The 16,737-nt window shown below is 39.7% G+C and overlaps 1 protein-coding gene and 1 long non-coding RNA gene across 2 annotated transcripts; one reads left to right on the top strand and one right to left on the bottom strand.

The window, feature by feature from the left end:
* Positions 1-1,823: 1,823 nt before the first annotated feature.
* On the top strand, positions 1,824-4,085 carry LOC115127189 (uncharacterized). The gene is made up of 3 exons (XR_003863326.2): positions 1,824-2,360; positions 2,546-2,637; positions 3,306-4,085. It is a non-coding gene; the product is annotated as an uncharacterized LOC115127189 (long non-coding RNA).
* A 2,736-nt stretch (positions 4,086-6,821) lies between these two features.
* On the bottom strand, positions 6,822-15,737 carry LOC135563728 (B-cell receptor CD22-like). Its single transcript, XM_065006846.1, has 6 exons — positions 15,707-15,737; positions 11,056-11,361; positions 10,653-10,919; positions 9,319-9,412; positions 9,148-9,205; positions 6,822-8,803 (listed from the first exon to the last, which is right to left on the bottom strand). Exons 1-6 carry the CDS (start codon positions 15,735-15,737, stop codon positions 8,531-8,533), a joined length of 1,029 nt encoding a protein of 342 aa, XP_064862918.1. The 3' UTR covers positions 6,822-8,530.
* Between the last annotated feature and the right edge of the window lie 1,000 nt (positions 15,738-16,737).

Genomic DNA, 16,737 nt, shown 5'->3' with positions numbered 1-16,737 from the left:
TAAATCATGAACCAAACTCCACTATTAATTTGACTCCAGACAAAAAAGGAAAAGTTACATTTGAGTTCGATGCAAAACATATGGTTGTCACATTATGTTTCAACATGAAAAACAGACTTGGTATGAAACAGAGTAACTGTAATTGTATCTGAGTGATTCTCACACACCACTCAACTTCTCCTACACCAACTTCCTCTTTGAGGTCTATTTGCAAAGAGGAGCCTGGTGGGCTGGATGCCACAGAGACACTCTTTTCACTCCACTTTGATTATATAAAGGTTAAAAAATAAATAAAAATAGGTTTGATAAAAGTGATATGGTTAAGAAAATGCTCTCCTATCTCGGGTTGGAAGACAGCGTTTGGTTCCCTGAGTTTACAGTGGCAAGGAAAAGTATGTGAACTCTTTGGAATTACCTGCTTAAATTGGTCATACAATTTAATCTGATCTTCATCTAAGCCACAACAATAGACAAACACAGTCTGCTTAAACTAACAACACACAAACAATTCTACGTTTTCACGTCTTTATTGAACACACGAGTAAACATTCACAGTGCAGGGTGGGAAAAGTTTGTGAACCTTTGGATTTTATAACTGGTTTTACCCTCCTTTGGAAGCAATAACCTCAACCAAACGTTTTCTGTACTACTGAACTGTTTCAGTTCAGCAATATTCTTGTGATGTCTGGTGTGAACTGCTCTCTTGAGGTCATGCCACTGCATCGCAATCAGGTTGAGGTTAGGACTCTGTCTGGGTCACTCCAGAAGGCGTATTTTCTTCTGTTGAAGTCATTCTGTTGTTGATTTACTTCTGTGTTTTGGGTTGTTGTCCTGTTGCATCACCCAACTTCTGTTGACCTTCAATTGGCAGACAGATAGCCTTACATTCTGCTGCATTAGGTATTGATAAACTTGGGAATACATTTTCCCATCAATGATAGCAATCTGTCCAGGCCCTGTGGAAGCAAAGCAGGCTCAAACCATGATGCTCCCTCCACCATCATTTACAGTTGGGATGAGGTTTTGATGTTGGTGTGCTGTGCCTTTATTTCTCCACACAGTATTGTGTGTTCCTTCCAAACAACTCAACTTTATTTTAATCCGTCCACAAAATATTTTGCCAGTAGCGCTGTGAAACATTCAGGTGCTCTTTTGTGAACTTTAGACGTGCAGCAATGGGGTTTTTTGGAGAGCAGTGACTTCTGCTGTGTTGTCCTCCCATGAACACCATTTTTGTTCAGTGTTTTAAGTATCGTAGACTCGTCAACAGAGATGTTAGCATGTCCCAGAGATTTCTGTAAGTCTTTGGCATACACTCTAGGATTCTTCTTAACCTCATTGAGCATTCTACGCTGTGCTCTTACAGTCATCTTTGCAGGAAGGCCAGTCCTAGGGAGAGTAGCAACAGTGCTGAACTTCCACCATATATAGACAATTTGTCTTACCGTGGACTGATGAACATCCAGGCTTTTAGAGATACTTTTGTAACCATTCCCAGATTTTTGCAAGTCAACAATTCTTAATCTTAGGTCTTCTGAGATCTCTTTTGTTCAAAGTATGGTTAAAATCAGGCAATGCTTCTTGTGATTAGCAAACTCAAATGTTGTGAGTGTTCTGTATAGGGCAGGGCAACTCTCACCAACACCACCAATCTCATTGATTGGACTCCAGGTTAGCTGTCTCTTGACTCTAGCTTTTGGAGAAGCCATTAGCCTTACCTTTTCCAACCTACACTATGCATGTTTAAATGATGTATTCAATAAAGACAAGGAAAATATAATAATTTGTGTGTTACTAATTTAAGCACACTGTGTGTGTCTATTGTTGTGACTCAGATGAAGATCACAGTTTATGACCAATTTCTGCAGAAATCCATGTAATTCCAAAGGGTTCACATACTTTTTCTTGCCACTGTACTTTCTTGAACACATTTTGCACATTGTACTTTCTTGAACACATTTTGCCACAGTGCAGAGAGAAACATTTGCAATTTATAACGCTATTCTACACATTTTGTCAGTTTTAAAGCTAACTTCCTGAAATTCTACACTTTTTGTCATGAAGCAGATATTTATTTTGGTGTTTATTAGCTCATCATGCTTGTGTTCACATTTTGCCATGAGGCTGAGACAAAGTGTTGCAGTGTTAAAACTCATTTCCTGCTATGCAACACATTTTGCTATCATATGCTTTATGGGACCGTTCAGTAGTTCGGCCCTGCACCTAACCTGCTACCAAAATCACTTCTTATTGAATTGATGTGAAAAGAGAGTCCACAGGTACCACAGGAGAGAGCCAGCGACCTGCAGCGCCTGAGAGGCAAGGTGGAAATTGGCGCCATCTTCGACGGTCAAGTCTAGGTGGGATGAAGCTTTTGTCAAATTTACGTCAAAAGTTGAATTATTTTAGCATTTTATCTAATCTCAACCCTTTTCTGTACTTGAATCTAATTATCATAACCTGCTATGTTAATTATCCTAATATGCTGCATAAAATATCCTAAACTTGCTAGAAAACGTTTTTTATTCTTTATTTCTTTTTAAAGCTGTATACCTTCTAGACAAAACCCTCTTTGACCTGCACAAGGTCTTCTGGGAGAAGGAGACCCAGGAGCTGAGGGTGTACTTTACCTGTTAGGTGAGAGCCACTTCCCTCAACAGGTAGAGGGAGAGCTGAAGGCTCTGGAGGACAGGGTCAGGAATTGAGAGGTGGAGGGACCAGATGGTTCAGAGAGAGAAGAGAGAAAGTATTGACTATTGGACATTATACTACGCTGATGCTGCTATATGGTGGGAATGGGGATATGGGGGACTGACAAAAAAGGGACTAACAAGCTCATTGCAGTTATGTGGAAACTGCTTTGCCTGTATGTGGATAAAATGTATGAAATTACAATTAAATGATGTGTCTGCATGTAGATCAGGCTTCCACTCACTATCAATGGATATGTGAGTAGGTATTAGGTGATAGATCAGAATCAGTGTTCAGCTGTATCTTACTGCTCTTTCCATGACATAGACTGACCAGGTGAATCCAAGTGAAAGATATGATCCCTTATTGAAGTCACTTGTTAAATCCACTTCAATCAGTGTAGATGAAGGGGAGGTGACAGGTTAAAGAGGAGACAGGTTAAAGAAGGATTTTAAGCCTTGAGACAATTGAGAAGTGTATTGTGTGTGGGTGCCATTTAGAGGGTGTTTGGGCGAGACAACAAATGTAAGTTAGGAAGGTGTTCCTAATGTTTGGTATCCTCCGTGTCTTCAGGAAGGACCCCTTGACTTATTCCACATTCTGTTGTTTTACAGCTTGAGGGGGATCATCTCTTGCAAGATAAAGGGAGTAATCTATCTCATCACATGTAACATGGAGATCCTACTACTACAGAGGGAGGCCTACTGGATTTCCTATTTAAAAACATTGACCCCTAGTGGTCTGAATACTGACTTTGATCTCTGGCCCTTTTTATGAACAATTATTTTTATGAACAAGTCTGATAAATGGATCTATTCTTTCTACATCTTATCAGCGTAGAACCAATATGTTCCCCCTGTTGATGATGCTTATTATGCATTATGGATGAACCACAAGATTACATGTAGCAACATTTTAAATATATTAAATATATGTGAAATTATATATGTGATGTTAATCTTATACTAATGTTAATGATAACAATAGCCTAATATAGTCAATATGCTGTAAACTATCATTTTAACAGTTTCACTCAATTCATTCTAATTAACCTCATAATTATGACACACCCCTCACTATTGTCATTGTTGCACTAATTACACTGTTTGTCTGCATAACCTGGTTTAAGCATTCATGTCTTTACCCTGAAGAAGGAACAGTGATGCCGAAACGTTGGTGTTTTCCTTAATAAATTACTGGGAGTTTTTATATATATATAGATTGTGCAACTCTCTTTGTTTTTATAGCTTACAGTGTATTCACCGTTAGTCAGCACCTCTACAATAATTCATTTTCTCTGGGTGTGCTCCACATAATGCTTTTTATATCACCTGAACATAACAAATAAATAAATAAACATGTGAAGATATTAAAGTCAGTGACATGAAACAGTATTTCCCCCGTTTCTGATTTTCTCTATTTTAGAGTTTTTTTAATACTAAATGTTATCAGATGTTCAACCAAAACCTAATATTAGATCAAGGGAACCTGAGTTTACATTTTTTTAATTGTTATTTATTTATTTAACTAACGAAGTTATGCAACACCCAATACCCCTGTGTGAAAAAGTAATTGCCCCCTTACACTCACTAACTGGTTGTGCCACTATTCCAAAACACACAATCTACATGAAAATGTATAAAAAGCAACAAATGTAAAGTTTTGTAATGGCCTAGTCAAAGTCCAGACCTAATCCCAAGTGAGACTTTGTGACAGTTCATGCTTGAAAACCCACAAATGTCACTGAGTTAAAAAGCAGTTCTGTATGGGAGAGTGGTCCAAAATTCCTCCACAGCGATGTGAAAGACTGATCAACAACTACAGGAAGTGTATGGTTGTGTATGGTTGTGTATGGTTGTGTATGGGAAGTGTATGGTTGTGTATGGTTGTGTATGGGAAGTGTATGGGAAGTGTATGGGAAGTGTATGGGAAGTGTATGGTTGTGTATGGGAAGTGTATGGTTGTGTATGGGAAGTGTATGGTTGTGTATGGGAAGTGTATGGTTGTGTATGGGAAGTGTATGGGAAGTGTATGGGAAGTGTATGGTTGTGTATGGGAAGTGTATGGTTGTGTATGGGAAGTGTATGGGAAGTGTATGGTTGTGTATGGGAAGTGTATGGGAAGTGTATGGTTGTGTATAGGAAGTGTATGGTTGTGTATGGGAAGTGTATGGGAAGTGTATGGGAAGTGTACAGGAAGTGTATGGTTGTGTATGGGAAGTGTATGGTTGTGTATGGGAAGTGTATGGGAAGTGTATGGTTGTGTATGGAGTTATTGTAGCTAAAGGAGGCACAACGAGTTATTGAGTGTTAGGGGACAATCACTTTTTCACACAGGGGCATTGGGTGTTGCATAACTTTGTTAATTAAATAAATGAAATGAGTATGTAATTGTTGTGTTATTTGTTCATTCAGGTTCCATTTATCTAATATTAGCTTTAGATTGAATATCTGATATAAAATCAAACATTTACTTTCAAAAACAAGGAAAAGTAGAAACATTTGAAAGGGGGAAAAAACGTTTCACGGCACAGTTTGAATCCAGACTATTACACTGCACGAATCAGGAATTAACTTTACACTTTTCTACACAATTAATAAGCCGGAATATAGCGCATCCCATAACATCATGATTTCTGGTTATTCCTTTATGTCTGAATCATAACTAGTTGTTGTTGTGTGGAAGACTCACCTGATATAAAGAGGCCAATGAGAAAAAACATGTTCTCAGTACAAGCCTTGTGAGAACTCACACACTACTGATCACCTGAAACAGGTCAAACATTCACTTCCTGGTAGAGTAGGTCACATGACACATATTGTATCATTTTGAAGCTTTAGTCCATAGTCACATAGGTTCTTCAGTTCTTCATGAACTAACAGCCGCATATTGAACATTTTGAATGTCATTACTTGTAATTAATTTCCTTAATTTAGTTTGAACATTAAAATATAAAGATAAGATAGTGAAGTAGTTAACACTTGCCTCACACTGATGTAAACGGTCCACAGGAGAGACTGTCACACACACATAATGTGTTCTGACAAACTAAAATGCTGAAATTCATGTGGCACATCTCACATCTCATCAGTGACGTACTTCCTAATAAGTGCATTTGTATAATAGGATGTTGAATAGTCTGTGTGATGGGTGTCAACATCAGTTGTGAAAACATTGTATGCTAATTTAAGCATTTAGAACATTGTCATTTTCTATTGAACGAAAATTAGTTTCAGTCACTTGAAACATTGCAGAGGTGGCCTGATCCATGTTTCACCAGTTTCAAATTAAATGGGCCCCAGCTGCCCACTGACTGATTCTAAACACAAAGTGTGTGTCAGCCACTGACTCAACAACATTATATGGCCTATACATTTCATTACTGCCCAAAATGAAACACTTATAGACAAGATATTTTTCATTGTGGGATAATAATATTCATTGCAGTTAATGTATGTGTGGTGGGTAAATAACCCTTTTAGGGGAAGGGGACCCCTTTACAGCATTTTGTTACAGGCCCCCAAGTAGTCAAGTCCGCCCTTGATACAACAACGGAAACGTTCTGCAACATAACCATCTGCCTCTCCTCTATCTCACAGGCTTGATTTTTTTTTATGTAGGTAAATCAGAAACCAAAATCCATCCAACTTGCTTAGTTAAATTCAGTAAAGGATTCCCGGTTCTGACATTATCTTTCAACATTGAAAACAGACGTTTGTCAGAAACAGAGTAACTGTAATTGTAGCTGATGGATTATCACACACTTCCACATTTCTCCTGCATCCACTTCCTTTTTCATGACATCACTTCTATCTGCCAGGAAGAGCATGGTGGGCTGGGAGCCACAGGAGGGAGCCATCAACCTGCAGGGCAAGGTGTACCTCCCCGACGGTCATGTCTAGATGGGATACAGCTTTTGTCAAATTGAGGTTCTTAATTTGATTTTGTTTTATTTTAGCTAACCCTAACCCTTTTTCTTATCCTTAATCTATTTATCCCAACCTGCTGCAAAAGTTCTCCTACATTTGCTAGGAAAAGTTCATTTTGACAAAATGCTGTATCCCTTCTACACAAAACCTTCTTCGACCTGCCCAAGGCCTTCTGGGAGAAGGAGACTCAGGAGCTGAGGATGTACTTTACCCAGCAAGTGGGTTTTTATTACAGTGCAATTAATGGACAACCTCAAATGCATTCTCATTTGTGTCTCTTGATCAACACTCAAAATAAAAACGACACAATAACTCCCAACAATACACACATGAACATAGACATGTAATGGGGATATTTAAGATGAATTAAGTTCAGATTCAGTTTAGAGTGATTCATATAATGTTCAACATATTCATATATTTGACCTTTCTGTTACATGATTTCCAGTGTGCTGTTTGTAACACTTGGGTTGATGGTCACTAGACTCAATGCTGTATGTTGTGGATTAAACTCATAACTGATTATGGTGATTGATGCCAGACTGGTGGAAGGATATACTGATTATTGTTGTATTCTGTTAAACACTGATTCTGTAGTAGCTATCCCTCTAGTGGTGTGGGGGCTGTGCTTTGGCAAAGTGGGTGGGGTTATATCCTTCCTGTTTGGCCCTGTCTGGGGGTGTCCTCGGATGGGGCCACAGTGTCTCCTGACTCCTCCTGTCTCAGCCTCCAGTATTTATGCTGCAGTAGTTTATGTGTCGTGGGGCTAGGGTCAGTTTGTTATATCTGGAGTACTTCTCCTGTCCTATTCGGTGTCCTGTGTGAATCTAAGTGTGCGTTCTCTAATTCTCTCCTTCTCTCTTTCTTTCTCTCTCTCGGAGGACCTGAGCCCTAGGACCATGCCCCAGGACTACCTGACATGATGACTCCTTGCTGTCCCCAGTCCACCTGGCCGTGCTGCTGCTCCAGTTTAAACTGTTCTGCCTTATTATTATTCGACCATGCTGGTCATTTATGAACATTTGAACATCTTGACCATGTTCTGTTATAATCTCCACCTGGCACAGCCAGAAGAGGACTGGCCACCCCACATAGCCTGGTTCCTCTCTAGGTTTCTTCCTAGGTTTTGGCCTTTCTAGGGAGTTTTTCCTAGCCACTGTGCTTCTATACCTGCATTGCTTGCTGTTTGGGGTTTTAGGCTGGGTTTCTGTACAGCACTTTGAGATATCAGCTGATGTACGAAGGGCTATATGAATACATTTGAAGGGGTTTGCAGAGGGACCAATAACATCAAAAGATGTCATGGAAATTGAATGTAAAGGTTTTTATTGCAGTGCAATTAATAAACAACCTTTAATTCAGCCTCAATTGATTCTGTTGTTAAACACTCAACATAAAAACTGAAACTATATCTTCTAAATAGATAAAAACTGAAAATAGGAAAAAATGTTATTCTGGCAACTGTACAAAAGATGAAGATAAACAGTGACTAGTAGATGTTAACACCATTCTGCCATCATGTCGACTTACTGCACCAACTTCCTGTCTTGTATCAGACCACTGTCTCTCCAACTAACTGTGTCTTCTCTCCTCAGTCATCATTGACTTTATATGGTCTTAATCTGCCTTCAGTGAGCTAGTTGAACTCAGCAGTTCCTCTATACTGGAACCAATTAAACAGATGCTCTGTGAACTCAACACTCAAAATAAATGGTCCAAAATTAAACAGTAGCCTGCATCATCATATCAACACTATAGTAACAGTTAAACACTTTTCATCCCAGCAAATTCTACAAATATGCAGATAATCAGAGAGCACACAATTATAAATGTAACAAAAGTACCAATAGAAACAGATACACAATGACAATACTGTACATAAAAACACTTAATACCCAATTGCAAAATACTTAACATCCACCTGTTTTATTCACTTGTGCATAAAGCCCATCTAGGTTGTTAAGAGGTGGTTCCTGAGCCCCTCTCCCAGTCACATTGACTTCAGCGTACTCACTCTCCTGTCCCTGGACCCTGTCCTGGGCTGCAGCTGGGGTCTCTTTGGTCTGTCCTTTGGAGAAGTCTATGTCACCGTATTGGATCTCTTCAGGCTGGTCTTCTGCAGGTTCCTCAGGTTCCTCTCCGGCTGTGGCCTGGTTAGTACACACTGTCCCAACCGGGGAGTTCTGTGGAGAGAACACAGAGAGAGGAACAGGTGTAAAGCTCTAAGCTCAGTAATGTGTAAAACTCTAAGGTCAGCAGGTTACACAACACATACTGAGGGGATGTCAATGAAAATGTCAATTCAACTGACAGGTGTAAAGACAGTAAACACTGTCAAAGTCCAACAGCCATTCTGTTATCATTCCATGTCATTACAGGATGTGGCATTGCTTTCGATGTGGTCATCTCCCCCTAAACTTGCTCTGAAATTATGTTAGCCTCATGGCTTTAAATAGTTTCAGCATTAATTCAGTACTTCCTTAGATACACTTTGTAGGTGGGTTTGTAAGTTGAGCCTTATTCCCACCTGTCCCTGTGGACTGTCTGTCCTTTCAAGTCCATCGCGGAGCCTCGAGTTTCTCCTCCTGGAAAACATTTACAAAGGTATTCTGAATGCACTGAGAGGGTTTCCATATGCAAAAGCACAAACACAGCAGAATTAAAATTGTTTTGCGTTGATGCCAGGAATAGTTCTTACCATACAAAAAGACTGATCAGGCTGATAAGCAAAATGGCCCCCAGAGTTCCTGCTGCAACCCCAAACACCATTGGGTTTTTTGGCTCTTTTTGCCCTAAAAATACAGCACATATTATGGTCAATTCTCACAAAAAGATCTCTCAAGTACACTACATGACCAAAAGTATGTGGACACCTGCTCGTCGAACATCTCATTCCAAAATCATGGGCATTAATATGGAATATAGAATGTCATTGTATGCTGTAGCGTTAAGAATTCCCTTCACTGGAACTAAGGGGCCCAGCCCAAACCATGAAAAACAGCCCCAGACCATTATTCCTCATCCACCAAACTTTACAGTTGGCACTATGCTTTGGTGCAGGTTGTGTTCACCTGGAATCCGACAAATCCCAGATTCGCCGGGCCTCCCGGGTGGTGCAGTGGTTAAGGGCGCTGTACTGCAGCGCCAGCTGTGCCATCAGAGTCCCTGGGTTCGCGCCCAGGCTCTGTCGTAACCGGCCGCGACCGGGAGGTCCGTGGGGCGACGCACAATTGGCCTAGCGTCGTCCGGGTTAGGGAGGGCTTGGTCGGTAGGGATGTCCTTGTCTCATCGCGCACCAGCGACTCCTGTGGCGGGCCGGGCGCAGTGCGCGCTAACCAAGGTTGCCAGGTGCACGGTGTACCCTCCGACACATTGGTGCGGCTGGCTTCCGGGTTGGATGCGCGCTGTGTTAAGAAGCAGTACGGCTGGTTGGGTTGTGTATCGGAGGACGCATGACTTTCAACCTTCGTCTCTCCCGAGCTCTATCGGGAGTTGTAGCGATGAGACAAGATAGTAGCTACTACAACAATTGGTTACCACGAAATTGGGGAGAAAAAAAGAGGTCAAATTTAAAAAATTAAAATAAAAAATAAAAAATATCCCAGATTCGCCTGCCGGACTGCCAGATGGTGAATCGTATATTCAACAAGCCAGAGAACAGATTTCCACTTCTCCAGAGTCCAATGGCAGTGAGCTTTACACCACTGCAGCTGATTTTTGGCACTGCACATAGTGATCTTAGGCTTGTGTGCGGCTGTTCGGCCATGGAAACCCATTTCATGAACCCCTCAACAAACAGTTCTTGTGCTGCCGTTGCTTCCAAAGGCAGTTTGGAACTCGGTAGTGAATGTTGCCATCCTACTGCCAATGTTTGTCTACGGAGATTGCATAGCTGTGTGCTCGATTTTAAACACCTGTCAGCAACATGTGAGGCTTTAATAACTGACTCCACGCATTTGAAGGGGTGTCCACATACTTTTGAATATATAGTGTATATCTAACCTACGATTGTGTCCTTCGTGCCCATTTTACCTTTTATATCCAGCTGCACTTCATTTGATTTCCCACAGCCTTGACTATTTCTTGCTTCACAGTAGTACAGTCCTCCATCACCAACAGTCACATTGAGGGTGTAACTCTGTCCAGATGCTACCTGTGTTCGTTTACCCTCACTGATCTGGAACCAGGTGAAGTTTGTCACAGGAGTGTTGGCTGTACTGCTGCAGGTCAGATTAACACAGCTGCCCACTGATACTGAATCAGCTGGACTGATGGAGGCCGAGGTGTCCTTAGGAGAGACTGAGGGAGAGGGGTTCATTTACAATGTATCTGGATATTGTATATTGAATAGTCTCATCAAAAGCACTCTATTACAATCATCAGTGAAAACATGATAGAATGATCTATTCTTCTGGAACCGGTTACTAAATCTTACATGAAACGTTAAGCATCATGTTATGTTCAGCTTTCTTGTTGCTTGTCCCTACTGGGTAGACTGCAGTACAAGTGATGTTTTTCTCATGATGAAGGTATGACGGAGTGAAGGTCACCGTGGAGAGAACTGATATGGTTTGGTCTGGATTCTCCTGCAGTTGGTTCTCAGTTGTGAACTGTGTTGGGAGATTCCATGTCAGCTCAGGGGGGTGATCAGGACAGGGAGCGACAGCAGAGCAGTTCAAGCTGACAGGGTTCCCTTCCTTCACCTCACCTGAGACAGTAAGGTTGGGACTGGAAGGAAAATCTGTAATACATTGTAGGAAAATATATTTTACACTAATAGTTCAACTGTCCACTTGTTCTTCTCTTATCATTGATGCAAGGAATCTAAACTGGGAAAAATAGTTGCTAAACAGTTAAATTGTCTCTTACCACTGACAACTATATAAACAGACTTTTCAGTGTCTGTTGCAAGGAATGGTCGATTCTCAATCCTGAAGAAGTATATATTAGTGTAATTGATAGTTACATTGAAGAAGACTGTGGTGCAGTTCTTCTGGGACATGTTTCCAGTTATCTTCCCTTGATATCTGTTGACCATCTCACTACTGTTAAATATCACATTGTCCTGACGCTCACCAAAGTATGGGGATTCTTTAATCCACACTCCAGAGGGAGGTATTGCACTGTTAAATGTATACTTATTTTGGTGAGGAATATCAAATGAACATGGGATTTGCACACAGGAGCCCGTCAGTACATCCAGTCTATCTGGCATTGTGGTGAACAAATCTCGTTGACCAAAGCAGGCCAAAACACCTGCAACATAAAGGACAACATCAGGGAGGTTCTGATGTATTTTCAGTTCAGTCCAATGATGTGTATTAACCCTAGATGACTGACAGGGGCCTCTGTTTGGAGGCAACTGCACAGCCATCTTGTTACTCCTCCTCCAGTGTAAAACAGATGTTGGAAGAAATATAAATGCATTTATTAATGTCTGTTAGTTTTAGACAAGTATATTCTATTACAGACACCTTAATGCAGACTTTTAAATTATATTTTGTGACCTGCAACACTTCCTTCAGTATAGAGACCCTACCGTTTCTCCAGCCAATGATTGCATCTTGAAACTCACTAAATTGGTATTATCCAATAGCTGCTTCATCTTTGAGTCAGAGTTTTTCCTTTTTCCTATTTTCCTTTTCCCCCAACTATGAGAAAATGTGGAAGAATTTGAGGAACCACTTACAAAACAGAGACACTCCCTACTTTCTAAAATCCCCTCATGGAAGAGATACATAGATGATGTCTTTGTGCTCTGGGAAGGAAGTCAGCAGGAACTAAATGAATTCCAAACTCTGCTAAGCAAGAGCTCTGAATATCTTAAATTCACCATGCAGACTGTTGAGAGAAAAATAAACTACCTGCACTTATGGATCATCAAAGAGAATGATGCATTACATATAGATTTGTACACAAAGCCAACAGACCTCAACCTGCTACGTGGACATATAATGCATCCCCTTCCCCTCAGGAATGGTCTACCATACAGCCAGCTATGCAGGGTTAAACGAATCTGTGGCCAAAATTCAGATTTTGAAAGCCATCCTTAGAAAATGACAAATAATTTCATAGAGGCTACATGTAAAAAAAAATCCCTAATGATGCAAAGATTAAAATCTCAAAAACCACGAGAAGAATTGCTAAAAAGTAAACCAAAGAAGAAAAACAAGTCTTTTGCACTAAGTACACCAAGTGTTCAGAGAAAATTAAAGCAATCCTGAAGAAGCACTGGCATATTCTGAAATTAGACACAACAATTGCACACCTCTTCAAGGACCAACCCACTGGTGGTCTATAAGTGTGGTCACAACATTGGGGATAGTTTAGTGAGATCTGACCTGCCCCATGAGCCCACTCAGACACTCTTGACACACAATCCAAATTGGAAATACCAACGTGGCTCATGCTCACAGTGCAATAGCACTACACAAACATCCTTCTTCAGACACCCACATACAGGTGGAAACATCCCTGTTAGTGGCATCATCTCTTGCAAGGAAAAGGGAGTAAAATGTCTCATCACATGTTCATGTGGAAAAGCCTACGTAGGACAACCGAAAAGACAATTAAAACAATGCATAGCTGACCACTGTAACGTGTGTCGTCATCTGATGAGGAGGAATCGGACCAAAGCGCAGCGTGGTAAGTGTTCATGACCTTTATTTAACTGAACACTGAAACATAAAGAACAAAGCGCAAACTGAAACAGTCCTGTCACGTGCAGAAAACACTAAACAGAAAACATCTACCCACAAAACATAGGGTGGGAAAAAGCTACCTATGTATGGTTCCCAATCAGAGACAACGATAGACAGCTGTCCCTGATTGAGAACCATACCCGGCCAAAACAAAGAAATACAAAACATAGAGAAAGGAACATAGAATGCCCACCCAAATCACACCCTAACAAAACCAAAATAGAGACATAAAAAGCTCTCTATGGTCAGTGTGTGACAACCACCGCAGCTCAATCAGGTGTAATAACACTGACTATCCAGTAGCAGCTCACTTTGTTGAAGCTAACCATCCCATCTCCTCACTCAAAAACACACACATATACACACGCATTGAGCATGTTGGCCAACCAAGGAGAGGAGGTATTTAAAAACATTGACCCCTACTGTCTTAATACTGACTTTGATCACAGGCCCTTCTTATGAACAATTAGTTTCATGAAGAAGTCTTATAAATGGATCTATTCTATCTACATCTTATCAGCGTACAACCAATATGTTCCCCCTGTTGATGATGCTTATTATGCATTATTGATGAACCAAAAGACTACATGTAACAACATTTTATGAAATTGGAAACAATTAAATACATGTGAAATTAATTTAAACAATAATGTATGTTAATGCTAATCTTATGCTAATTTTAATGATAACAATAGGCTAATATATTCAATATGATGTAAACTATTGTCTTTTAACAGTTTCACTCAATTCACTCTAATTAACCTCATAACTGTGACACAACCCTCATGATTGTCATTGTTGCACTAATTCCACTGTTTGTCTACATAACCTGGTTCAAACATTCATGACTTTACCCTGAAGAAGGAACAGTGATACCGAAACGTTGGTGTTTTACCCAATAAATGACTGGGAGTTTATATATATATAGATTGTGCAACTCTCTTTGTTTTTATAGCTTACAGTGTATTCACCGTTAGTCAGCACCTCTACACTAAGTCATTTTCTCTGGGTGTGCTCCAGATAATGCTTTTTATATCACCTGAACATAACAAATAAAATAAATAAACATGTAAAGATATTTAAGTATTTAATTTATAGAGTACTAACTTTACTGTCCCTTCTACAACAAAATACTTAAATACATGTAATATAGTCCATGAAACATTTGATTTAAATACTGTAGAATTCTATTCATTCTTATGGAGGACTGCTTCTTCTGGGGAGTACCATATATAGAGACCGGTGGATTTAAAGTCTCTCATTGACCGTTACATAGCATTAGAGATCCAGGGTTTATACACATCATTGGTACAGTTTCTCCCAATAACATTACTATGAACATTAATATGAATGTATTTCAATGTACAGGTGATTTTTCAATTGGTTGGTGTGTTGTCAAGGAGTGAGGTGACATGTGTTTGTGAGCAGATGACCACTAGTTTGAGCCCGGTATGGGGACAGGGACAGTGGTGGAAGATATACTGTTAACCGCATACTGACGTCGGTTTCACATGAACATACAATGACATGAAAAGGTTTCCCCCCTTTCTGGTTCTCTATTTTGCTTCTTTTTTTACTGAATGTTATCAGATCTTCATCCAAAACCTAATATTAGATAAAGGGAACTTGAGTTTACAAATAACAAAAAAAATAGTTATAGTTATTTAATTTATTTCATTAACAAAGTCATGCAACACCCACGCCCCTGTGTGAAACAGTAATTCCCACCTTATACTCAATAACTGGTTATGTCACCATTCCAAAACACACAATCAGGAATACATCAACATTGATTTAATGTACCAAATTTAAATTTTTGGAATGGCCTAGTCAAAGTCCAGACCTAATCCCAAATGAGGCATTGTGACAGTTCATGCATGAAAACCCACAAATGTCACTTAGTTATAGCAGTTCTACATGGGAGAGTTTGCCAAAATTCCTCCACAGCAACATGAGAGACTCATCAACAACTACAGGAAACATTTGGTTGGAGTCATTTCAGCTGAAGGAGGCACAACCAGTTATTGAGTATAAGGGGGCAATTACTTTTTCAAACAGGGACATTGGGTGTTGCATAACGTTGTTTAAGGAATGAATGAAATAAGTATGTAAATCTTGTGTTATTTGTTCACTCAGTTTCCATTTATCTAATATCAGCTTTTGATTGAATATCTGATAACATTCAGTATCAAAAATATGCTAAATACATTTTCACAGGACAGTTTGAATCCAGACTATTAACATGCACTAATCAGGAAGGAACTGTACACTTTTCTACACAATTAAAAAGCCAGTATATCACACATCCCATAAAATATCATGACTTGTGGTTATTCCTTTATGTCTGATTCATAACTAATTGTTGTTGATGTGTGGAAGACTCACCTGACATAAAGAGGCCAATGAGAAAAAACATGTTCTCAGGACAAGCAATTGTGAGAACTCACACACTACTGATCACCTGAAACAGGTCAAACATTCACTTCCTGGTAGAGTAGGTCACATGACACATACTGTATCACATTGAAACTTCATAGTCACATAGGTTCTTCAGTTGTGAAGCTAATACATGAACTAACAGCCGTACATTGAACATTTTGAATCTCATTACTAAAATATAAAGATAAGATGTGAAGTTGTTGAAACTTGCCTTACAACAGTAAGCAGAAATTCATGTTGCACATCTCACATCTCATCAGTGACGTACTTCCTAATAAGTGTATTTGTATAATAGGATGTTGAATAGTCTATGTGCTGGGTGTCAACATCAGTTGTGAAAACATTGTATGCTAATTTAAGCATTTAGAACATTGTCATTTTCTATTGAACGTTCTACTCCAGAACAATTAGTTTCAGTCACTTGAAACATTGCAGAGGTGGCCTGATCCATGTTTCACCAGTTTCAAATGAAATGGGCCCCAGCTGCCCACTGACTGATTCTACACACAAATGAAACACTTCTATACAAGATATTTTTCATTGTGGGATAATAATATTCATTGCAGTTAATGTATGTGTGGTGGGTAAATAACCCTTTTAGGGGAAGGGGACCCCTTTACAGCATTTTGTTACAGGCCCCCAAGTAGTCAAGTCCGCCCTTGATACAACAATGGAAACGTTCTGCAACATAACCATCTCCCTCTCCTCTATCTCACAGGCTTAAATAGAAATTTGTGTGAGATTTAAAAAAAAAAAATGTAGCTAATTCATAAACCAAAATCCATCCAACTTGCTTCCATCACACATGATAAGTTAAATTTGAGTTCAGTAAAAGATACCCGGTTCTGACATTATCTTTCAGCATGAAAAACAGACTTTGTCAGAAACAGAGTAACTGTAATTGTAGCTGATGGATTATCACACACTCCTCCATTTCTCCTGCATCCACTTCCTCTTTCATTACATCACTTCTATCT

The sequence above is a fragment of the Oncorhynchus nerka genome, linkage group LG22 (genome assembly GCF_034236695.1).
Source record: "Oncorhynchus nerka isolate Pitt River linkage group LG22, Oner_Uvic_2.0, whole genome shotgun sequence".
Lineage (NCBI taxonomy): Eukaryota > Metazoa > Chordata > Actinopteri > Salmoniformes > Salmonidae > Oncorhynchus > Oncorhynchus nerka.
The sequence above is the reverse complement of the archived record's forward strand: the minus strand, read 5'-3'. Positions and strand labels throughout refer to the sequence as shown.